The sequence below is a fragment of the Zootoca vivipara genome, chromosome Z2 (assembly GCF_965207765.1).
Source record: "Zootoca vivipara chromosome Z2, rZooViv2.hap1.1, whole genome shotgun sequence".
Taxonomy (NCBI): domain Eukaryota; kingdom Metazoa; phylum Chordata; class Lepidosauria; order Squamata; family Lacertidae; genus Zootoca; species Zootoca vivipara.
This window is the reverse complement of record NC_142585.1, coordinates 47,682,847-47,707,054: the sequence shown is the minus strand read 5'-3', so window position 1 is coordinate 47,707,054 and position 24,208 is coordinate 47,682,847. Positions and strand designations below refer to the sequence as shown.

Genomic DNA, 24,208 nt, shown 5'->3' with positions numbered 1-24,208 from the left:
TGCGGCCTATCGCAGGAGTCCGGGTGTGCCTACGTCACTAGGTGGGCTTTGAAGAGTGCTGCACCATCTTTCTTGTGGGCGAAAACTCCCACAAGCGATCTTTATGCCACCGCCTTTAACAGAATCTTTGGAACTGAAGTTTTTCAAAAGGTTGTTGGAAACTGTATGTCTGCAAGGTCAGTGCCCTTAAGAGATCGCGGTTCCCAGGATTATTTGTGGGAGCTACGACTGTTAAAAGTGCTTTCTTTCTTTCTTTCTTTCTTTCTTTTAAAAAATAGTTTTTATTGATTTTTTACATTTTTATCTTTATCACAATAGCACCATCTCAAATATAAACCCAAGCCCAAATAGCCCCCTCCACCCCTACGACTTCCCTCAACTCATAGCTGTCAAGTTCTCCCTTTTTTTTAAAGGGAAATTCCCTTATGCTGAATAGGCTTCCTCGTGAGAAATGGGAAAACTTGGCAGCTATGCCTCAACTTCCTCTTCTGGTTTGTTGCATAATCATTTCCCTTGCTTTTTGGTTATATCTTAATATTGTACAGTATTCTCTAAATTAGATCCTTTCTTTATTCTGTTTGGTAATTGTAAGTGTTTAGTCAACTCCTGCTAGTGAACTCATTTCTTTACAGTATTTCTGTAAATACATCGTAAATGGTTCCCACTCCTTTTTGAACTAGTCTCTATTGTCTTTATCTCTTAATCTCTCAGTTAATTTGGCCATTTTGGCATGGTCCATAAATTTGTCTTGCCATTCTTCTTTAGTTGGTGTCTCCTCGCTTTTCCTCTTTTGGGCTAGCAGTATCCTAGCCGCCATTGTAGCGTACATGAACATGGAATGAGAGTGCTTTCAATGTATGGAGTGGGTGTGATCCTTTTCGGGCCCATTAACACCTGGAGGTGCAAAGCAGTTTCCAGGTGTAAAACTCAGAGCTGCAGCCACGAAGTGCTGGTGGAAGATGAGACCTTGTCGCTGTTGGTTCCAAGATACGTAATTAAAAGCAACAAAAAGTTATGTGGCACATCTAACCACCTTTTTTAATTATGTAGGATTTGTGGCATGTAAATGTTAATGATAAACAGTGCTTTTCTATAGATAGATAGATAGATAGATAGATAGATAGATAGATAGATAGAAAAAGGGTGCCACTGTGTACCCTTGAGTACCCCCAGAAAAAACCGAGCTGCGCCATACAGCCAAGGCACTGTGGAACTCGCTGAGGCAAGATGTGATAGCTAAAAATCAAACCTTTTAAACGAATCCATGAAACATGAAACATAACAAAACAAACACTAACCCCCTGCCTGAAAATCCTAGAGAGACAAAACTGAGGGCTCAGTCAGACTTCCTTTTGTGCCGTGTTTCTAGGCACAGACCCATGCTTTAGAACTCCATGTCCAAGTGATTTGGTTTTGTTTTTAGTCCCAGCCTTTCCTCAGGAAAACCTGCATTTTACAGCAATTGGGTCTTCCATGGATTGCTGTTTGGTCCAATTCAATGGTAAAATGCAGGTTTTCCAGGGGAAAGTTGTGGGGCAACACAAAATCACTTGGGCCCATGCCTAGAAAGCACAAGGCAAGTGGAGAACCTTTCTTTCGTTGTTACGAAAAAGCTGGGCAGCCCCCCCCCCCCCAACAAAAATAGCAAACAAGTAAATGATTATAATTACCACCATCCCATACTGCAAATCGAGTCAGACAAGACCTAAGACTTGGGAGATCAGGGACTCGTCTAACAGGTGTGTGTGTGTGAGAGAGAGAGAGACAGAGAGAAAGAAGAAAGAAAGAAAGAAAGAAAGAAAGAAAGAAAGAAAGAAAGGGGGCGCAATGGTCTTTGTGCAATGTGCAAAGCATATTCACACAACCTCAAATCACCTAGAAAGACATGAGGATGCTCAGATTTTATTCTGGCTCTCCCCGCCCCCGCTCTAGTGGCAGTTCTAGGAATAACGGCACCTAGAATAATAGAATCCTAGAGTTGGAAGAGACCACAAGGGCCATCCAGTGCAACCCCCTGCCAAGCAGGAAACAACATCAAAGCATTCCTGACATATGCTTGTCAAGCCTCTGCTTAAAGACCTCCAAAGAAGGAGACTCCACCACACTCCTTGGCAGCAAATTCCACTGCCGAACAGCTCTTACTGTCAGGAAGTTTTTCCTGATGTTGAGGTGGAATCTTTTTGTAGTTTGAATCCATTGCTCCGTGTCCGCTTCTCTGGAGCAGCAGAAAACAACCTTTCTCCCTCCTTTATATGACATCCTTTTATATATTTCAACATGGCTGTCATATCACCCCTTCACCTTCTCTTCTCCAGGCTAAACATACCCAGCTCCCTAAGCCGTTCCTCATAAGGCATTGTTTCCAGGCCTTTGACCATTTTGGTTGCCCTCTTCTGGACACCTGAAGGGTTGTTTGCTTTTGTGTTTGCTTAGCAACCGGAGGAACTGGAGATCCAGGAACCAGGCATGATGGAGTCAGAGGAGGATGAGAATGAGAAAGAGGTACAGGAGGTGAAGAAGGTGAGACACACCTGGGAGCAGAAGCAAACAGCAACCTAGCAGAGGGCAGCTGGGGAGGCACTGGAGTAGATGAGAGACCGAAAAGAAGGGTTTTCCCATCCTGGAAAGGTCCCAGATTCAATCTTTGGCATCCGCAGGTGAGGTTGGGAGCATGGGCATAGGCAGGATTTATGTTAGGGTGGGGCAGAACCAAGTTATCTGTGATGCAATTGGTCAGTTATGTATTTTTGCTTGTTTACTTGATTGCCCCCCTGGCTACGTGAATGGCTGGGAGTGACCCTTATCCAGATCCCTGGAGAGCTGCTGACAGTCAGTGTAGACATTACTGGGCTGGATGGACCATGGGCTGCCTCCCAGGATGCAGGGCTTCACTCATTTTTGTGGTTGTTCTTTCTCCTGCAGGAAGTGAAGATGTCAACAGTCTACCTGGAGTTATTCCCTACTGCAGTCACTGAAGAGAAGCTTGAGGAAGCCCGGCAGAGAAAGATCAGTCGCATTTTCGGGCCTGCTAAGACCTTGCAACATGTTACGAACCCCAACAAAGTGGGGACTTTTGAAGGGATCCTGCAGAACAAAATAGATGAGCAGTGAGTGCTGTTGCCATTCTCCGTAATGGCACGTGATGTTCTCATGTTTAAACTAAATTACTCCCCAAGTTTTACCCAAGCAGATAGAAGCCCCTCCTTTATATGTGGTCCCTCAGTGTTCAGTTTGGGCACAACACCAAATGATAGTTTGCAGTCAGCAGGCAAACTAGAATCAGAAACAATTGCTTGCAGTCAGTTTTGAAACCATGGTTTATGTTGACTGTGGATTGGTGTGTGATTTTATTTAATTAATTGCATCTTCCTTCCAGGTTGCTCAGGGTCGCTTGCATGGTTTCCTTTCGCCATTCCTCTGCTTTTGCCTTGCAAAATCCCTGTGAAGTAGACTAGGCAGAAAGGTGGTGACTAGTCCCAGGTCACTCAGCCTTCCCAGTGCTAATTGGACAGTCTGATCCAGCTGTCCCCAACCTGGTGCCCTCCAGGTGATGCTGGACTCCTGTCAGCTTTATCTGGCGCAGCCAGAAGGCTGGGAAGATGGGAGTTCATAAATACCCGGAGGGCTACAGTAGGAGCTGGAACCATGTGGTCCCCCAGATGTCGTGGGACTCTCTGCATCCCATCAGCCATAGCCAACATGAACATTGGCCAGAGATGATGCTGCAAGTTATATTCCAGCAACGTCTAGAGCAGGGGTAGTCAACCTTTTTATACTTACCGCCCACTAATGCATCTTTCTTGATGGTAAAATTTCCTTACCGCCCACCAGTGCTCGATGGAAGGAGGATTCAGCTTGTGCCGTAGAACCCCCTACTGCCCACCTAGAATCCTGAAACGCCCACTAGTGGGCAGGAGGGACCAGGTTGGCAACCCCTGATCTAGAGGGCTGCATGTTCCTCACTTCTGATATTGATTGAGTCGCAGAAATTCCTGAATAGGTTTATGGCTGAAGCATACTATAGTTCTTTATAGGCTCTTCAAGATGGCTTCTAGTCAAGAAGTGAGTGGTATGTTTCTGCTTCTGTGTTGCTGGTGCTAACAACTGTGGCTAATAACAACTCTTTTTTACATCTACAGTTGCAATAAAGGCGAACAATACTTCTCTCGGAGGGATTGGGAAAACGCTGTCATCTGCTATACCAAAGCCCTTAACCTGAATCATAACAAGGTAATAAGGTAGAGTTGAGAATTGTTCAGGCTCACAAGGCCATCTACTGAACATGAGAGCCATGCTGGATCAGACCAGAAGCCCATTTCGTCCAGCATCCTCCTCCCCACAGCGTCAAATGGGGTTCCTCTTAGAAGTCCATGAGCAGAACATGATCACAACAGCACTCTTGTGAGTTCCAGCAGCTGGCATGTGGAGGTCTTCTGCCTCTAATATACATCCATTGTAGCCTCCTTCTCCTTGATAAGGCTACCCACTCATGTGCCAAGGGAGCCTTCCACAGTAGATAATTCTGGGCTAGGTGGACATGGCCAGAAGCTCTCCACCCTTGCTGCAAAACCCAAAGCTGAATCTGTCCAAGGTTGCCCAGACCAGGAGTGGACTTTTGTAATCTTTGCACTTTTGTCACGTGCAAAGCCAAAATTTGGCACCCCCAAATAGATCTTCTCAATTATTGATCTTTTCAATTTTGCACTCACTCAGGCTGGCACCCTTTGCAGGGGAACCACCTGCACTGCCCTAAATTTGGCCTTGCCCAGACAAAATTGGCATGCAGCCCTACTCCCAGTTGCTGAAAAGAGAGGTTGCTCCCAAGAAGTCTCTAAGACGAGAGCTCCTAGGTAACCTTCCCTTTCTGGAAGGGAGAAGCACCTGCCAGGTAAGAGACTGAGCCTTGTGTTCCTTCCAGTCTGGCATTGGGGAGGGGTTGGGGAAAGCAGGACAGATCTGGATGTGGCTGCCCTTGGTTTGTGTGTTGTATATGGAAGGGTAGGGGCTTTTTGACGCCCACAGACAGTCCTTTTCTGCAGGTAGAACTGTATGAGAAGAAGGCAGAAGCTCTTCTCCAGCTCTGCGACTTCCAGTCTGCTGCATTGCACTTCCAGAAGGCCTATATAGTGTCATCGCATCAGGAGGATATCGGACACCGCTTTGCTTTCGTTTTTCACCTCCAGGTAAACAGATAAAGATCAGCATCCCTCCCCAGCTCGCTCAGTGCTTCCCTGCCACATCTCTTGTGTCCCCTCCTACAAATGTATACCAGCACCACAGTACTGGTTTCCCCCACCCACTGAGGGAATCACGTAATTGTGGTAAACTCTAATTTAGGGTTGTCATACATCTGGAATTTCCTGGACATACCTAGGATTCTGTCATCTGTAACAGTGCCTGGGCGTATGGCAACCCATGTCAGAAGTGTAGATTTTTGTGTCCATGTTTTCACTTTTTGGCAAGGAAGCCAGCTTTTCCAGGTCATGTGGCTAACATGACTAAACTGCTTTTGGCGCACGGAGGACCGTGGTGAGTGCCAGAGCACACGGAAACACCGTTTACCTTCCCGCCACAGTGATACCTATTTACCTACTCACACTGATAAACTTTCAAACTGCTAGGTTGGCATAGGACACAGTAGGGGTAGCCTGACATCAGTCTTCCCTGACCTGCTTTATGCAAGTGAAACTCGGAAAATTAGAATATTGTCGAAAAGTGCATTTATTTCAGTAATGCAACTTCTTATTTTTTATTTTTATAAAAAATTATTTTTATTTTTATTTTTACAAATGCTTTCTTTTGGAAAATCCACAGTAATAAAACAAATAGGTACAATAGTACAAAAATAAACATCGCTATTACATTTCATTAATTACATTCCATTTATAATTGACCCGCCTAATGAGAAATAATTACAATTACAACAAATAAAGGCTTGACATATCTTGCTTTGCATGTCATGCCCCAACTCATATATTGGTTTCACCTTTTAAGTTGCATTACTGAAATAAATGCACTTTTTGACGATATTCTAATTTTCCGAGTTTCACCTGTACGTAGAGAGAGAGAGAGAATATCTCCACATTCTACCAATCTATTTTAAATCTGCAAAGCAAGAGTGGATACTCAGGATCTCTTAAATGCATTAATAGAACCCTGCTGTGTATCAGAGAAAAAGCCTGTCTAGTACAGCTGCCTGTTTTCCATGGAAATGATGTGCCTGGGAAGTCAAAAAGTAGGACATTTTGTAGGCCTCACCAGCTCTTGTTCCCTAGTATTTGATATTCAGAAGCCTGCAGTGAATTCTGATTCTGGAGGTAGCTTATAGCCATTGTGATTAGTAGCGTTGAAAAGCTTTATTCTCCTCCATGAACCTGCCCATTTCTCTTTAAAAGCCATCTAAGTTGGGATGCGGGTGGCGCTGTGGGTTAAACCCCAGAGAACTAGGGTTTGCTGATCAGAAGGTCGGCGGTTTGAATCCCTGCAACGGGGTGAGCTCCCGTTGCTCGGTCCCAGCTCCTGCCCACCTAGCAGTTCGAAAGCACGAAGTGCAAGTAGATAAATAGGGACCGCTCCAGCAGGAAGGTAAATGCCATTTCCATGCACTGGTTCGCCAGAAGCGGCTTTGTCATGCTGGCCACATGACCTGGAAGCTGTAAGCCAGCTCCCTCGGCCAGTAAAGCGAGATGAGCACCGCACCCCCAGAGTTGTTTGCGACTGGACCTAATGGTCAGGGGTCCCTTGACCTTTACCTTTTTAAGTTGGTGGCTGCCACCACATCTTACGGCAGTGAAGTTCATGGTTTTAAGTGTGTGCTGTGTGAAGAAGCAACTTTATTTTGACTGTGCTGACTCTATCTCACAGTTCCTGTTAATTTCATAGTAAAAGTCTTATGAAAATCCAAATATCTCCTCAAAACAACCTTGTGAGGTAGATTCGGTTGATAAATGGCTACTGGCCCAAGATTACCCAGCCAGATTCAGGGCCGGGTGGGGATTTTAACCTGATTCTGCCCATCATAGCCCAGTGCTCTAACCACTACACCACGCCACCTTGTGTTATTTGTTAGGTTGTATTTATTTATTGTTTTCATTAACAGCTTTGGGCACCTAGTAGGTGGAACCAAGGGAGGGCATAGGTTTAAGCAGAGATGAGATTCTTAATCTCAGAGTCGTGGGTTTGCTTCCCACGTTGGGCAAATGAGTCACGCATTGCAGGAAGTTGGACTACATGACCTTAATGGACTATGGCACGATTCCTGCTCCTTTTACCCTACCATCAGGTGGAGGGAGGCAGCCTCCTCAGGAAGCAGAGGGTTGTTTTGTTATTTAATTTATTATTAATGTATTGTTACTGTCAAGGATGGGGTGAGACGTACCCACACTTGGGGGCAAGAGGCCTACCTTGTACAATATGCCACCTTACCTCAGGGAGCTAAATGTCTTGGGCTGGGCCGGCTACTTATTCCAGAATTTTATGATGTGTTCTGGTTTTCAGGGCCAGTGTCTGTATGAGCAGAGCGCCTACCTGGATGCCCTCGAATCCTTCACTCGTGCCACAGAACTTCAGCCTCAGAATAAGCTTTATCGCATGAGGAGGTAACACTGGGTTTGTAACAGAAAAAAAGGATATACACATTTGGAAGCAGAAGAGTTTCAAGAGCGATGGTGGATCTCAGTCTTATCTGGCACAACACTGCGCATTGTACACTACTAGCCTTCGCCAACTTGGTACCCTCCTGATGTTTTGGACTATAAGTGCCATCAGTCCCTGGAGGGCACCAGACTGGCAAAGGCGAGTGTGCGCTAAATTTAGGCTGATTGAGCAATGAAGGCTTTTTTTAAAAAGTAGTTTATTCGTCTGGAATTTTAACAGATGGTTACAGGGCGAGCCAACCTGGTGTCTTCTAGATGTTGTGGACTCCCCTCAACCTAGGAGAGTGCTGTGTTAGCTATCATTGGTTTATTGCAAACAAAAACTAATCCCACTTTCAAAGTCTCTTTCTTCCAGAGCATAGCTGCCAAGTTTTCCCTTTTCTCGTGAGGAAGCCTATTCAGCATAAGGGAAAATCCCTTTTAAAAAGGGATAACTTGGCAGCTATGCTCCAGAGAGAAAACAGTAAATTAAGAGTGCAGAGTGCAGATCCCTCTTGAGAGCCACATCTTTATCACCTCAAGAGGGCCTGTTGCCACGCCAGGGGCAAGGGAGCATTTTTTTTGTTACCATAGTAATGGAGGCCTACTTTTCAGGGCCAAATCTAGACACTGCACTATTCATGCAATTATTAATTATTTATTAAATTTCTATACTGCCCTTCGTCCAAGAGCACAGGGCTGTTTACAGTACAAAAACAAACAAAACAAAAAATAGCATAATAACAAACAAAACAATACTCTCCCTCCACAGTTTAAAAAGGATTGGCATTATATGCTTAAAACATCTTGTGCTGGGGAGTAACCTGGCCACTGAATTCTGTACCGGCTGAAGTTTCTGAACCATCTCCAGGGGCATCCCCACATAGAATCATAGAATCTTAGAGTTGGAAGAGACCACAACGGCCATCCAATCCAACCCCCTACCAAGCAGGAAACACCATCAAAGCATTCTTGACAGATGGTTGTCAAGCTTCCGCTTAAAGACCTCCAAAGAAGGAGACTCCACCACACTCCTTGGAAGCAAATTCCACTGCCAAACAGCTCTTACTGTCAGGAAGTTCTTCCTAATGTTGAGGTGCAATCTTCTTTCTTGTAGTTTGAATCCATTGCTCCGTGTCCGCTTCTCTGGAGCAGCAGAAAACAACCTTTCTCCCTCCTCTATACGGCATCTTTTAATATATTTGAACATGGCTATCATATCAACCCTTGACCTTCTCTTCTCCAGGCTAAACATACCCAGCTCCCTAAGCCGTTCCTCATAAGGCATCGTTTCCAGGCCTTTATAAAGCAAGTGTTGCAGTAATCTAACCAAGAGGCAATTGTGCTTTAAAAAAAAGAAAAAGTAAACAACTGAGATGGGCACAGTGATCTGGATGGGGCTCCTGTAAGGGGTAGTGGAGGGGATTTTAAAAAAAAACATTACCTCCAAACATTGCAGTTCTGATCTGGATCTCTCTCCCCCCTCACCCCCAAACTGCGGCCCTCCAGATGTTTTGGCCTACAGCTCCCATGATCCCTAGCTAACAGGACCAGTGGTTGGGGAAGATGGGAATTGTAGTCCAAAACATCTGGAGGGCCGAAGTCTAGGGATGCCTGCTTTAGAAGGAAAGCTCCCATTTATAGATGTGGTTCTTCCTCTAACGTGGTCTATGCCTCCTCTAACGAGGTCTGTGTCCCCTCACCTGCCTCCTCCTTCCATTCTTCCTCAGCAGGCCAGGTGACATTTGCAGAACCCTGTGAGCACACAGGTTCAGATTCATGGCTTTGCTCTTCCTTTCTGTTTCGCTAGCATTGCCTGCCTCGCTGCCCTGAAAAAATACAATGATTGCCTTCAGATGATCAATGAAGAAGTTGCTCAGGAGAGGAAGAATCCAGATCTCTTTGTCCTGAGGGCTCGACTCTATCAGTGCTTTGGAAAGGTAAAGAGCTGGCCAGGTTGGTTTTCATTTGCAAGTGATGACCAGGTGGAGGAATAGGTGGAAGAGCTGCTGCCCGTTCTGGTTGGACCAGGGATTCCCAAACTGAGAGCTTAGACCAGGGATCTCCCACCCCCAGCCCCAGGGTCTTGGCAGACCACTTTTTAAGTCTTTTTAAGTCTCTGTGCCATTTCTGCTCGCTTCTCCATGGCTCTGTAAGTAACAGTGAAGAACATAAGAAGAGCCAGCTGGATCAGGCCAGAGGCCTGCCTTGTCCAGGTTTCTGTTTCCCACTGCAGCCAAGCGGGACACGAATGCAACAGTCATTCTCCTGCAGTTGTCCCCTACCCCGCTGCCAACAGCTGGCATTTAGAGGCTCCATGATCTTGGAGGTGCCATTTTGTGACTAGTCGCTATTGATAGGCTTGTCCTCCATAAATTGGTCTTAAGTCATGTTTTATAAATTTATTTAGAATCTTCTAAGTTAGTGGCTGTCACCACCTCCTGTGGCTACAAATTCTGTAGTCTTAGCTACAGGGTAGATCCACACCATGGATTTAAAGCACATCCCACACACATTTAAAGCACATGACTTCCTTCAAGGAATCCTGGGAACTGTGGTTTGTTGAGGGTACAGGGGATTGTTGCCCTGTGAGGGGAGGAAACTACAGTTCCCAGGATTCTTGGGGAGAAATGATGTGTGTTAGCTATGCTTTAAATCTATGGCGAAACAGACTCTCTCGGAGGGTGGGGGGGCTCTTCTTCTTTGGAGATTTAAAAGCAGAGGTTGGATGTCCATTTGTCAGGGCATCTTGTCAGTTAAGATTCCTGCACTGCAGGGTTTTGGGCTACATGACCTTTGAGGTCCCTTCCAACACTACCATTCTATGACCTGCCCCCACATGGAGTTTGACGAAGAAAGCCCTATTTATTGGATGAGCCCAGGTTCCAGATAGGATACTGCCTTCTCCATAGGTCACGTTCTGTTTTCACAACCTCCAAGATGCCCTTGAGTTGGACCCCGAGCACAGTGAAGCTCTGTTCATGCTGGAGCACTTGAAGAAAGAGGCTCAGAAGTCCAAGGAGCACGCTGTGAGCAAGGCAGTGAAGGGAAACCTGAAGGGAGCCCTGGTGAAAATCAACAAGGCCATTGACCACAACCCCTTGCAGGCAGACTACTTCCTCTTCAGGTACCCATAATCTCAGCACGCTTTGAAGGCCTGGGCCTCTCAGGGTTTCCCTGCCAGAAGCCTCTTCCATTTTGTGGCTTCAAATTATTAGAGGCAGCCACCATTGTGCAAGAAGAAGCCTTTTCTCAGCACCATGCATGATTTTGTGCACTCCTGTTGTGTGTCATACCGCACCCCACCCCCCAAAGCCTCAACAGTCTTTGTTTTATTTGTGTAGCTGACAAACCATAGCCATTTCCTGGTGGCTTAATATAGGCTCACAAGTGATCCATATGGTGGCACAGCTCACACAAAGCTTGATACCTAACCTCCCTGTAGATTTTTCAGAAGTGGAAAATACCTCTGAAACCCTGGATTGCTGCTGCCAGTCAGAGTAAGTGGTACCGAGTTATTCGCCTGGAATAAGGCAGCTTCCTTGGTCCTTCTGCCCTGTCACCTTTTACTTCATGGGCGTACCCAGCGCCGGCGCAGCTGTGGGCGAGAGCGGCGCTGCCGGCAGGGGTGGTGGGCAGAGATGGAGCACAGCCCGGCGGAGCGCGAGTTCGGCATTCCCGCCCACCGCGCCGCACCCTCCCTCCAGCTCCCCGCTGCGCCCTCTGGCAAGGCCAAGCGCGGCGGGGAACCAGAGAGTGCGACGGGAAGCTGGAGGGTGCAGCGTGGCAGGCGGGAACACCGAACTCACCCTCCGCTGGGCTGTGCTCCGCCTCTGCCCACCAGCCCCACCGGCAGCGCCGCTCTCGCCCATGGCTGTGCACTCCGCCGGGGTCCTGGCCATAGTGCACCGGGGGCAGCCTGGCGGGCCAGAGCGAGCGCCCTGGCTGCGTGCTGTCAGCGGAGCCCCGGCACCTCTGACTGCAAAAAGCTTCGCGGTGCCTAGGTGAGACCGGAGTCAGTTTCACCTGGGCTCCGTAGCCCCGCCCATGTTCCCACTTTGTGGCCACTCCCGTTTCTTTGCCCCCCCTTGTCCCCCCTAGTTTTGATCCTGGGTACGCCCCTGTTTTACTTGCCTTATATACCAAAGCCCAACTTTTCATTCACCAAGCTCAGCACTGTCTGCATTGTTTGGCAGAGGCTCTCCACGCTTTCAGAAAGCAAGTCTTTCCTACTTGGAGATGTCGGGGGTCTAACCAGGGACCTTCTGCATGCAAAGCAGGTGTTCTTTCTTTGAGCCACAGCCCCTTCTTCCAAAACACATAATATTGTGATCCCTTTGGCAGGGGAAACATATTGAGAAGGCTGAGAGACTTTGATGCAGCCATTGGCGATTACCTCAGAGCCGTGGAGCTCAGTAAAGAGGAGGATGGCAGTGAGATTTGCGTGGAGGCCCAGAAGCAGGTTCTTCTCACCTATAACGACTTTGCGGTACACTGCTATGACAAAGGCTTCTACGAAGAGGCGGTGCTCCTCCTCAACAAAGCCATCACGGGGGAGAAAAATGAGAAGGGGCTCTACGTCAACAGAGGAGGTGAGGTGAAACTCGTACAGGTGAAACTCGTAAAATTAGAATATTGTCGAAAAGTGCATTTATTTCAGTAACGCAACTTAAAAGGTGAACCCAATATATGAGATAGATGCCTGACATGCAAAGCAAGATACGTCAAGCCTTGATTTGTTGCCATTGTAACGATTTGTCATTAGGCGGGTCAATTATAAGTGGAATGCAATTAATGAAATGTAATAGCGATGTTTATTTTTGTATTATTGAAACTATTTGTTTTATTACTGTGGAATTTCCAAAAGGAAAGCATTTGTAAAAATTAAAATAAAAATAAAAATCAATAAGTTGCATTACTGAAATAAATGCACTTTTCGACGATATTCTAATTTTCTGAGTTTCACCTGTATATTTTCTAGTTCTGTGTAGATGTGGATGGCAGCACCAAAATGTGGTGTTTTTGTGGGTGCTAGATCTCACTTGATGCAGCAAAATAAAAAAATTCCTTCAGTAGCACCTTAAAGACCAACTAAGTTTTTATTTTGGTATGAGCTTTCGTGTGCATGTACACTTCATCAGATACACTGAAACAGAAGCCACCAGACCCTTATGTATATACAGAGGGTGGGGGGTGGGGGTGATGGGAATGGGTGATGGGCTGATAGGAGTGGTAAACCTGTTGATGACTGTTAACGACTGTTAATGACTGCAATTGGTCTTGCGGGGGGGGGGGAACCAAGGGCTGAGGTGCTAAGGAAAGCTTGATCATGTATAATGAGATAAGAATCCTATGTCTTTGTTCATTCCAGGTGGCTCCATGGTTTTAAGCTTGCTAATGAGTTGCAATTCAGCAACTTCTCTTTCCAGTCTGTTTCTGAAATTTTTCTGTAATAAAACAGCTGCTTTGAGATCTTGTATAGAATGTCCTGGGAGATTGAAGTGTTCTCCTACTGGTTTCTCTGTCTTGTGGTTCCTGATGTCAGATTTGTGTCCATTTATCCTTTGGCGTAGGGTTTGGTATATACATAAGAGTCTTGTCTATACATAAGGGTCTGGTGGTTTCTGTTTCAGTGTATCTGAAGAAGTGTGCATGCACACGAAAGCTCATACCAAAATAAAAACTTAGTTGGTCTTTAAGGTGCTACTGAAGGAATTTTTTTATTTTGTTTCGACTCAGACCAACACGGCTACCTACCTGTAACTAGAATTGATGCAGCAAGTTAGGGCTGCAAAGACTTCATTGAAATTGTGTGAAATGTTTTTTTTTAATTATTATTCCTTTTATATCACCCCTCCTTCAAAGAGCTCAAGGAGGCCCTTGTGCTTTCCCACCCTTCCACCCCATTTCAATACAACAACTCTGTGAGTTAGGCCAGATGCCAGGCAGGGCCCTCCGCTAAATGAGATTCCCAGCAGCCGGGGAGCGAGCCTTCCAACGTTTGAAAGAGCTTCTTGCCCAACTCCAGGGAAAGCAGACGCAAAATAAATCGTGCAGATAAGCTTCATTGGCACAATATGTGTATGCAGCTTGTGGGATTATGCAGAGCACAATTTGGATTACTGTGGGACAGAATTTAATTGGTTTTTAAATAAAATAAAATAAATGGACAGCAGGCACATCTCTGAGTGTTCTCCTCATGCTTAGTAGCTAAGAATCTAAAGAGAATTGCCCTGCTGCATCCGGCCAAAGGTCCATCTCATCAAAGTGGCTAGCTGGGTGCCTCCAGAAAACCCACAAGCAGGGCATGAAAAATGCCCCCTCTGCTGCCCAGCAGCTGGCATTCATTAGAGGCTCTACTTCTGACCGAATAAGCTCTACACCACCCATAGATCTCTATAATATTCTGGCCCCCCCTTCCCTATAAAGCCCAATTTGAACAAGAGACTCAACTCCTCTGGATTGAATTTGTGGACTGTAAGATCTTTGGGGCAGGGAGCTGTCCTCTTTTTCCTTGCTTGAGGTGGCAGGCAGCAACTTGCAGCAGCTGTCCAGGCTGTGGGGGATTGAACCCGTGGCTCTCTGCATGCAAAGCAGGTGCTCTGCCACTGAGCCACAGCTCATTGTTATGTGTGCATACGCTGAAAGCGCCTTACGAACCAATAATTACGGTAAAATAACAGAAGTAAACAACCCGTGCTTTCTGCCAGTGAATTCTTGGCTGTTCTCCTTCAGACTGCTTCCTTAAACTGGGTGAGCTGAATTTTGCAATGGCGGATTATCAGCAAGCCCTGGAGTTACAGCCTCTCGACCCCAGCCTCCAGAAACGAGCAGCTTGGTTGTACAATGAGATGGGACTGCAGGAGTTCAGGGAGAGGTATGTTGAGGTTGGCAGAATGGGGGTGGGGGTGGGGCAACTCAGGATCCTCTCCCCTGAAAAGCACTGCGCTCAGTTGCTTAGACAACATCTAATATAAATTAGCACATGCAAATGCTATGCAAATCTCTATCATGGGCCTGTGCCCTGAATCCTTTAAGTAACTTTGCAGTGCCCCTGCAAATGGCACATTCACCAGAAAGCTCCTGGGGGGGGCGGGGAGAGGGGCCTTTGCTTATGTGTGGTTTGACATTTTATACACCCCTTATTTGGGATGCCTTCATGCTACGCACTGGGAGCATAAACAGAGAAAATAAACGAGCAACCACCACAATAATATGGTAGCAGAGCTGTGGTCCCCCAGGTGTTGCTAGTCTCCCAACTCCCTTCAGTCCCAGCCAGCATGGCCAATGGGTAGGGATGGTGGAAGCTGGAGTCTCAATGATGTCTGGAGGAGGCAGTCCTTAATGGCCAAAGGATGTTGCATCTCAGTCGTTCTTACAGCAGCCCTCTTAGGTGCTGGTTTTGACCTATAAAGCCTTAGACAGCTCAGGACCACAATACCTCAAGGACCAACTCTCCCCATATGAACCGACCTGGATGCTGAGAACGGAGGCCCTTCTTTGTGTGCCCCCCTCAACAAGAGGTCCAGAGGGTGGCAACACAAGAACACACCTTTTCTGCAGTGGCTTCCCATTCGTGGAATGCTCTCCCCAGGGAAGCTTGCCTGACGTCTTCATTGCATATATTTAGGCACCAGGCAAAAATGTTCCTATATAACCAGGCCTTTAATAATAATAATAAAGTAAGCCAATATACCAACAGGTGTTTTCTCCCTGCTTTCAGTCGATACTCACAGGCCGAAGCGTATTTCTCCCAGGCTATTGAGAATAACCCACGTGAGCTGAAGTATTACATACACCGAGCCAAGGCCCGCCTGTTTCTGCAGGAGACATTAGGAGCCAAGGAGGACTTCATTACAGCCTTCCTGCTAGACCCCACAAGGGAGGAGGTACCAGCTGCATAACAGTGCCGTCTTCATTACGCCTTAATGCAAAGCCTCCCGGCCTCACCCAGCCCTCTAATCAGGGGCAACCTTACATTGCCCTCGGACAGGCCTCTGGAAATTGGAGGAAGGGGGAAACAGAAGGGCAGATGAGCAGGAAGGTGTAAAGCAAGGAAAATTGATTGCTGTTGCTTTTTTGTTTTTAAACATGGATCTCCGTAAAATGTACCAGAGGTTCCTGAGCAGTCTTCTATCATTTCAGAATGATTGCTGCATCCATATGCCTATAGAGAAGGAAGTCTTTCCTCTACCTGAGCGCCACATTTCCTTGGGTGTGCAAATGTGTGGCCCTTTTCTATGCTAGGAGAAGAGGGAAGCTTTGGAACTCACATGGGTATCTTTTAAAGCTTCTGTCACTAAAAAGTACCATTTTTTCTGTGCATAACACACCCCCATGTATAAGACACCGCCTGTTTTTGGGGATTCGATTTAAGAAGATGGGGGGAGATTGCCCAGAGTTGTTAAGCTTTTTTTGGGGAGGGGTATCAAAAACCGTTCACCCGCCTGACCAGCGCTGCAAATCGCAAGCGATGCTGAAGCCACTAATCGTCTGACCGCTCGCCGCCAGCCACCAATACACCACACAATTGACGCAGCAGCAGCCAATCACAGTAGGCTTGCTCACAGCTGCCAATAACCCGCCCAATTGCCACTAACCATCTCCTGTTTGAGCCTGGAACCAATTGCCAGTCCCCCCCTCCCCAATGCAACCCCAAATTTTAAACTTCACAAATTAAGGAAAAATATAGTCTTATACAGGGGAAAATACGGTGCTTGCCCCAAACCTGGATGCACGCAAGAGGTATTTTCACTGTCCAAGGACTCAACTCAGGCAGGCAAAAGCACGCCAGGGGTTGGATGAAGCAGGCTGGTGATAGCTGTGGCAGGGGAGAGTCCCAAGGGCCAGATGGAGGCTTAGAGGGCCGCATTCAGTCCCTAGGTCTTAGTCCCTCCCCCCCCCTCGGCTGTAAACCATGAGGTGAGACCAGGGAAGGAGCTGTCATCCAAGATATTGCCAGTTCAGGTCTTGTCAACCACACACATATTTAGATAAGCCTTAGATAAGCATGTCCCTTGGACTTTTATTTTTTTCAATTGGTTTTCAAGAATAGCAAAAACAAGGAAACAAAAATTATGTTCCCAACCCACTCACCCCACAAACTAGACAGTGCCTCCTCGCTTAACGAATGCCCTGCTTAACGAAATTTCCGCTTAACGAAAGGATTTTTCGAGCGGAGGTTGCCTCGGTAGACAAATTCATTTTACGAAAAATTCGTCTAGCGAATCACGGTTTCCCATAGGAATGCATTGAAATTCAATTAATGCGTTCCTATGGGCAAAAAAAAATTCAAAAAAAATTCAATGCATTCCTATGAGATTTGCTAGACGAATTTTTCGTTATAAGAAAAGACCCGTGGAACGAATCAAATTCGTCTAGCGAGGCACCACTGTAGTGTTAAAGAATGATACATTGGAATCCAGACTTAAAAGTAGCGACATGCAACGATAATAGATTGAATAGGAATCTCAGCCTTACCTCAGCCCCCAATTCTGCAGCATGAGGTTAGTAACATAATTGTTTTCTTTTGTTTTTAACTATTTATTTTGTGCTTCTGTATTTTTATCTTGCGAAGTGCCCTGAGGTATTCAAATGAGGGGTAGTATATAAATTTAATAAATAAATACGCAGAGGAGAGCAACCAGGATGATCAAGGGGCTGGAAACTCAGCCTCCTCATGAGGAACAGTTGAGGGATTTGGGTACGTTTAGCCTGGCCAAGAGGAGACCTAGATGAGATAGGATAGCCATCTTCAAATACCTCAACAGCTGTCACACGGAAGAGGGAGAAAGCTTGTTCTCTCCTGCCATGGAGGGTGGGACCTAAACCAATGGATTCAAATTACAAGAAAAGAGATTCCGACTAAACATTAGGAACAATTTTCTTACGGTAAGAGCTGTCTGACAGTTGAATAGGCTCTCCTTCAGTGAAGGCTTTTCAATAGAGGTTGGATGGCCATCTCTCAGTGATGCTTTAGTTGAGATCCCTGCATTGTAGCAGGTTGGACTAGATGATCCCTGGGGTCCCTTCCAACTCCCCAGTCCTATGAATCTATGTGAAACGCTTTGAACGCTGTAAGCACTGTATAGCCATCGGGGATAAGAGTAAAAATAATTCCCTCCCCCCCATTCTGTTGAAATCACTTCTCTTCTTTTCCCCTTTTTTCATTTTTTTCAGATCCACAGTCTGTCCAATAGTTTGTTTCCAGGAGAGTCCATACAGTCTGCCCTTGACAGTAAAATTGGAGAGCTTGCTAAAGCTCTTCTGGACCAGAGGCTAAAAGCTTGCCCAATATTCGAGGCCTCAGCCAACCACAGAAGGTACTGCAGTGAGCACAAACATGGTACCATAAAACCAGGCTCCTCCACTGGTGTCTCTGGGTGATTTTCACTGTGCAAGTGACCGCCTCAAAAGGAGCCATTGTTGCTAGAAAAAGGTTTCTTTCCTGATTGCAGTATGATCACCTTGTCCTTAGTCACCCCCATCTGCCAATATGGGGTGGGGAGGGGCATGAAACTGACTTACTTTACAGTGGGGGTAGCCAACCTTGTGCCATTAAAAAACCCAAACATTTTATTGATTTTGTTAAGAAATGAAAACAACAACAGAAATAAATAAAACAAATAATAAAAAATGCAAACCGTGGAGCATCACGGCCTGGAAGGACAAATGTACAAAGATGCAGCGCAGCTCCAGAGGGATTATAAAGCTTTGACTCATACAAAGATACAAATAACGAAGATGTGTAAAAATTCCCTTTACAAATGACGAAGATGTGTAAAAATGAAAGTAGTCTCCACCAGTGAGATCCATTATTGGGAATAAGGGTTCTAAAAAGTCTTAGACAAGCCAGTTGTTTACATATATTGGTGACATTGCACACCTGAGTGCCACACAGTATTTGTGCAATAGTAAAAAGAAGAAAATCTGCCCTTTAGTTTCTTTTGGTTTATGAGAAATCTTTTCAAGCCCTAGTGTGCCAGCAATTGAAATTGTTATCTTCCAGGATTTGGCAATGGAGCCTATGGCTGCTGCTAAGAGATGAAAGAGATTTTTATTTTTCTAGCCCATTCTGTTTCCATCTACAGCAGTGGTTCCGAAAGTGGGAGGTACCTCCCCTTGGGTGGGTGGGGATTACTTAGGAGGGTGCGCACTAAAAGGTAAGGGGGTGGCAAGGAGCGCTGGAGGTGTAAATGACTATCAGACCTTGAAAAGCTGGCATCACTGAATCAAGTCAATAAATTATGTTGAATTAATTAAACTATATAGTTTTAATTGGATTTATTCAAGTAAACGTGCATTTATTCAAATAAATGTGCAATTAATTGTTACTGTTTTGAATTTTATTTTGTTCTAATCTTCTGGCTGTTATTTATGGGATAGGGGCCACTAGAGAAGTTTATGGAACGAAGGAGGCAGTGGCCCCAAAATTTTTGGGACCCACTGACCAGGCTCAAAGGTGCCAGGTGGAAAGATGGAGCAATGGTTTGTTCAGTTATCAAAGATATCCCCGCAACACTTTATTCCAAAATTCATCCACCTCGGGGCAACCACCGTATGTGCTTTTATAGGGGGGGGGGAGGAATAATTCCTTCCAGTAGCACCTTAGAGAACAACTAAGTTTGCCATTGGTATGAGCTTTTGTGTGCATGCACACTTCTGCAGATACTTTTATAGGGATACAGCAGCTCTACCCAGCCAAATGTTGTTGGACTGCAGCTCCCCTTAACTCTTGCCAGTATGGGTCAGGTGTCAGAGATGATGGGAGTCCAACACCATTCATAGGGCTTCACTGGCTACACCTGCCCTAGAGGGTGGTTTTTTAAAGACTGCACCTATATGCTTATGTAGTGAGTAAAACACTTGGAAGCATAGTAAAAATGATATTATGATTATGATTTCCAGAAGGCCTCTAGTCTAGTTTATGCACCTCTCACCAGGAGAGGGGAATGGCATAATGGTGACAAAGATGCACGAATGGGAGGGGAAGAGATTCCCAAGGACGATGCTAATTTGTTTATGTATGCCACCACAGCTGCTAGGATTTTAATAGCAAAATATTGGAAAAAAGAAGAATTGCCTTCGAAGCAGGAATGGCAAATGAAAATGATGGACTATATGGAACTGGCAGAATTGACAGGAAGACTCCGGGACCAGACAAATGACAAAGTTTTAAAAGACTGGAAGAAATTTAAAATGTATATAGGGAATGTATTCGATAATTAGAGTTTGAATATCCAGGAAAATAAAGAGGTCAAGGCATTAGGGAAATAATAGAAGATTAAAAGTTTGAAATAAGGATAGATGATATGAAGATGAATTAATTGTGAAGTTTTAAAGAGATTAGATGATGGGTAAGAAAGATGATTTAGAATCTGCTAAAGAAGTTATAAAAATGAAAATCAGATAGTAGGGAATTGGGGAAGCCTGAAGACAATGATTACCAAAATGGATGAGAAAGGATATTGTTTTTTGTTGTATGTTGTTTGATTTTTGTATTTTTGTATTTTGATGTTTTTTGTATTTTTGTATGTTTGTTGACAAAACGATTAATAAAAAAATATTAAAAAAAAAAGATGCACGAATGGGTGCGTAATCAGAAGCACAGGACAGAAAAGCAATGGATGTTCAAGAAAGATTATATCAGGCATCCCCAAACTTCGACCCTCCAGATGTTTTGGACTACAATTCCCATCTTCCCTGACCATTGGTCCTGCTATCTAGGGATCATGGGAGTTGTAGGCCAAAACATCTGGAGGGCCGCAGTTTGGGGATGCCTGGATTATATCCTTGAGGATCTGAAGTTTTAAACAACTGGTAGACAACCTTTAGTTCTCAAAGCTTGTAAGTGCTGATGGTTGCAAAGTGCAGCCTGCATGGGGTAGCATGCGGGGTAGCTGTGAGCCCGAAACCTCCAGTGCTAATATTTTTGCATTTCCTTGCTATTGCCTTTGGTACGTCGCCCTCCACAAAGCTTATGTTTTGCTACCTGCCCTTTTCCACCCTCCCACAGTTCAGAGTCAGAAGGAAGTAGTCCTCCCAAAGATGTCTACATTCAAAATGATGAGCTAGAAGCACCAGAGGAGGAAAAGAGGAACCAGGAAATAGCTGCTGAAGAGAAGAGGATGAGTGAGAAGATAGCAATCTGCCGGAAGAAGTCTAACATGGTGAGGGCTGTAGCTCAGCAGCAATGCAGGTTCAACCACCAGCATCTCCAGTTAGGGCTGGGAAACAGCTCTGTCTGAGACCCTTGGAGAGTCACAGCCAGTCAGCATAAGCAATATTGAGTGAGGTATAGCAGTGGTTTGACTTAGTGTAAGGCAGCTTTGCTCCCTGTGTTCTTGTGTCTCAGCAATCATTACCTACTGGGGCAGTGGGAAGCACCTTTTCTGGTGCAGCTGAGATAATTCATTTAGTTTACATTACAAAAATGTAGATTTCTACTCTGACTTGGTTGGCCGTCTAGATTTGGGCAAAGCTGTGGGAGTCTGCTCCACTGTTGAATTAACTCTTACTTTCAGAAAGTTCTTCATATTTAGTTGGAATATCCTTTTTTGTAACTTGAATCCATTGGTTTGGGTCCTGCCCTCTGCAGCTGGAGAAAACAATCCTGCTCCATCCTCCATGTCATAGAATCATAGAATCGTAGAGTTGGAAGAGACCACAAGGGCCATCCAGTCCAACCCCCTGCCAAGCAGGAAACACCATCAAAGCGTTGTTGATATATGCCTGTCAAGCCTCTGCTTAAAGACCTCCAAAGGAGGAGACTCCACCACACTCCTTGGCAGCAAATCTCACTGCCGAACAGCTCTTACTGTCAGGAAGTTCTTCCTAATCATAGAATCCTAGAGTTGGAAGAGACCACAAGGGCCATCCAGTCCAACCCCCTGCCAAGCAGGAAACACCACCAAAGCATTCTGGACATATGCCTGTCAAGCCTCTGCTTAAAGACCTCCAAAGAAGGAGACTCCACCACACTCCTTGGAAGCAAATTCCACTGCCAAACAGCTCTTACTGTCAGGAAGTTCTTCCTAATGTTGAGGTGGAATCTTCTTTCTTGTAGTTTGAATCCATTGCTCCGTGTCCGCTTCTCTGGAGCAGCAGAAAACAACCTTTCTCCCTCCTCCATATGACATCCTTTCATATATTTGAACATGGCTATCATGTGACAGTCCTTTAGATATTTAAGAATGGCTATCATATCCCTTCTCAGGTCTCCTCTTTTCCAGGCTAAACATACCCAGCTCCTCCAACTGTTCCTCCTAAGGCTTTGGTTTCCAGACCACTGATCATCTTGGTTGCCCTCCTCTGCAAACCTTCCAGCTTGTCAACATCCTTAAACTGTAGTGCCCAGAACGGGACACATACTTGCCAAGCTGAATACGGCCTTCAAAAGACCAGGGCTGGCTATGACCCTTGGATGAAGCATGATATAGAAATTTAATAAATAAAATGCCTGGGCAGGCAGCAAAGTACAACTGAGGCACCTGCCTATTAATATAATCCTGCCAGGCTTTGCTGCTTGGTCTGGTGGACAGGCAAGTGGCAATAGTGGAGAAACTCCTCCATTTAGCCTGGAAAAAGAGAAGTTTCAGAGGAAATAAAACAGTGGTCCTCAAATATCAGAAAGCTGTCAGGTGGAAGCTGGTGCAGACTCATTCCCTATTGCTCCAGAGGGTTAGAACTAAGGGAAGGAAATGGCAAGGAAGCAGAATTCAGCTAAAGTGGTGAGAACTGGAAGTAGATATTTAAACAGAGGCTGGACAGCTATACTGAAGTGGTGGTACAGAAGCTGGATCCTGAAGAGCAGCTGCTGGGTGACCTCCAAGGTCCATTCCAACACTATGATTTAACTGTTGTGGTCTCTTGCACTTTTTGCAAAGCTGCAGAAGGCAGTCAGAGCTACACTGACGTTTCATGTAAAATGGTGCTGCATATCTCTGGCAGGTAAACAAAGAGCTTAAGGCAGCACGATTGAACACGTCCCTGGAGCCTACCACTGTCCGCCTGGACCCTTGCCCTTGCCCGCTTGAAAAGGAGTACTCAGAAGAACCTTACCGGTGGCGGAAGTTCAGCCAAGGAATTGGCCACTTCTAGCTCATATTACAACCATTGCATTTTTTTTGCAGTCTCGGCATAAAGAGGTAGGCATGAACCAGGCTGGCTGAAGGTCCAATGCATTTACTTACTTAAGACTACAGCCACCAGTTCTGGCAAGCACATGGTGGAGTGGTATTAATCACCAAGCCGTGTGTCTTCCATTCTGTTCCCTGTTGATGGGATACCAGTCCACATAACTCCCGCCAGCTGCTGGTGCAAAACTTACCATGTGGCTACTTCAATTCTACAATGAACACTTTTTCTCAGGTACAGCAGTAGTTATTGCACAGCTCCACATACCCAGTCATGGAGGAATCAGCAGCAACTTAGCAGTTGTGGGCCAATCTGTTTTTCCCCTCTCAGATAAATATGTGAACACTTAGCCCTGCCTTGTTCTGCATACATGGTTTATGCACAGTATACTTTTTGTTCAGTGCGGTATCAGTTGAGACCTCTCGAAAACAAAACTTATTCTGCCATTACCATGTTTAGTCCAGTCTAAGAGCCATCACATTCACTGCAAGCACATACGAATATTATTTTTTATGTAGCCAAAGCCATTACAAAGAAACATACATAACGCAGAATGGCTGTTTGTGCCTTGACACCTGCAACTGTGTCTTATAGGTTTGGGCTGATTTACTGGTAAAACCTCTTAACTGTTATGCCTATTCATAGACCTCCATCTTGAAAAGATGCAAATTTTCTATTCTTAATTTGAAATAAAAAACAATTGTGAAGGTAGCAGGCTATGGTCTCATTTTAAGGAGGTTCTTAACATAAGATTTTAAAAACGTTAGGGGTCATGATAGGAGCTTCTGTCAATGGTTTTCCTCAAGCGATACCCCAGGAAAGTACTCTCAGGCCCATGACCGTCCCTTCCTCTGAAGCCTGAATATGCAGAAAAAACTTGTCTGTAACACAAGCCTTTCAGAGAGAAAGTTCCAGGGGCTTTTTGCAAATTACTAAGTGGCAATAAATCAGGAGACTATGTATTCTGGTTTGGATCTAGGACTGCACAAAGAATCTTTCCCATCTCCTCCTGCCCTATGTTGTCTCTGAAAAGCCTTGCCAGAGTTTTGGAGCAGGGACCCACTAAAAAATATGTCTTGTGTTGTAATGGGGCTGGATTTGGGAAGAGTAAGGCAAAGGGACCCCTGACCATTAGGTCCAGTCGTGACCGACTCTGGGGTTGCAGCGCTCATCTAGCGTTATTGGCCGAGGGAGACGGTGTACAGCTTCCGGGTCGTGTGGCCAGCATGACAAAGCCGCTTCTGGCAAACCAGAGCAGCACATGGAAACGCCGTTTACCTTCCCGCTGTAGTGGCATCTATTTATCCACTTGCACTTTGATGTGCTTTTGAACTGCTAGGTTGGCAGGAGCTGGGACCGAGCAACGGGAGCTCACTCCGTCGTGGGGATTCGAACCGCCAACCTTCTGATCAGCAAGCCCTAGGCTCTGTGGGCTTCTC

At 45.6% G+C, this 24,208-nt stretch overlaps 1 protein-coding gene across 5 annotated transcripts; it reads left to right on the top strand.

Moving 5' to 3' along the window:
• Window positions 1-33: 33 nt before the first annotated feature.
• On the top strand, window positions 34-23,480 carry TTC16 (tetratricopeptide repeat domain 16). 5 transcript variants are annotated; one of them, XM_035102300.3, is made up of 14 exons: window positions 34-176; window positions 2,434-2,520; window positions 2,923-3,107; window positions 4,140-4,230; window positions 5,040-5,183; window positions 7,498-7,598; window positions 9,445-9,574; window positions 10,547-10,761; window positions 11,979-12,226; window positions 14,370-14,511; window positions 15,358-15,523; window positions 17,814-17,956; window positions 20,650-20,803; window positions 22,584-23,480. In XM_035102300.3, exons 2-14 carry the CDS (start codon window positions 2,467-2,469, stop codon window positions 22,731-22,733), a joined length of 1,923 nt encoding a protein of 640 aa, XP_034958191.2. In that variant the 5' UTR covers window positions 34-176; window positions 2,434-2,466; the 3' UTR covers window positions 22,734-23,480. The 5 variants fall into 5 exon arrangements, with proteins under 5 accessions (XP_034958191.2, XP_034958194.1, XP_060126489.1 ...); XM_088665089.1 differs by having other exon boundaries at window positions 88-176; window positions 2,434-2,657; XM_035102303.3 differs by lacking the exons at window positions 20,650-20,803; window positions 22,584-23,480 and adding an exon at window positions 19,672-20,211.
• The last annotated feature ends 728 nt before the right edge of the window (window positions 23,481-24,208 follow it).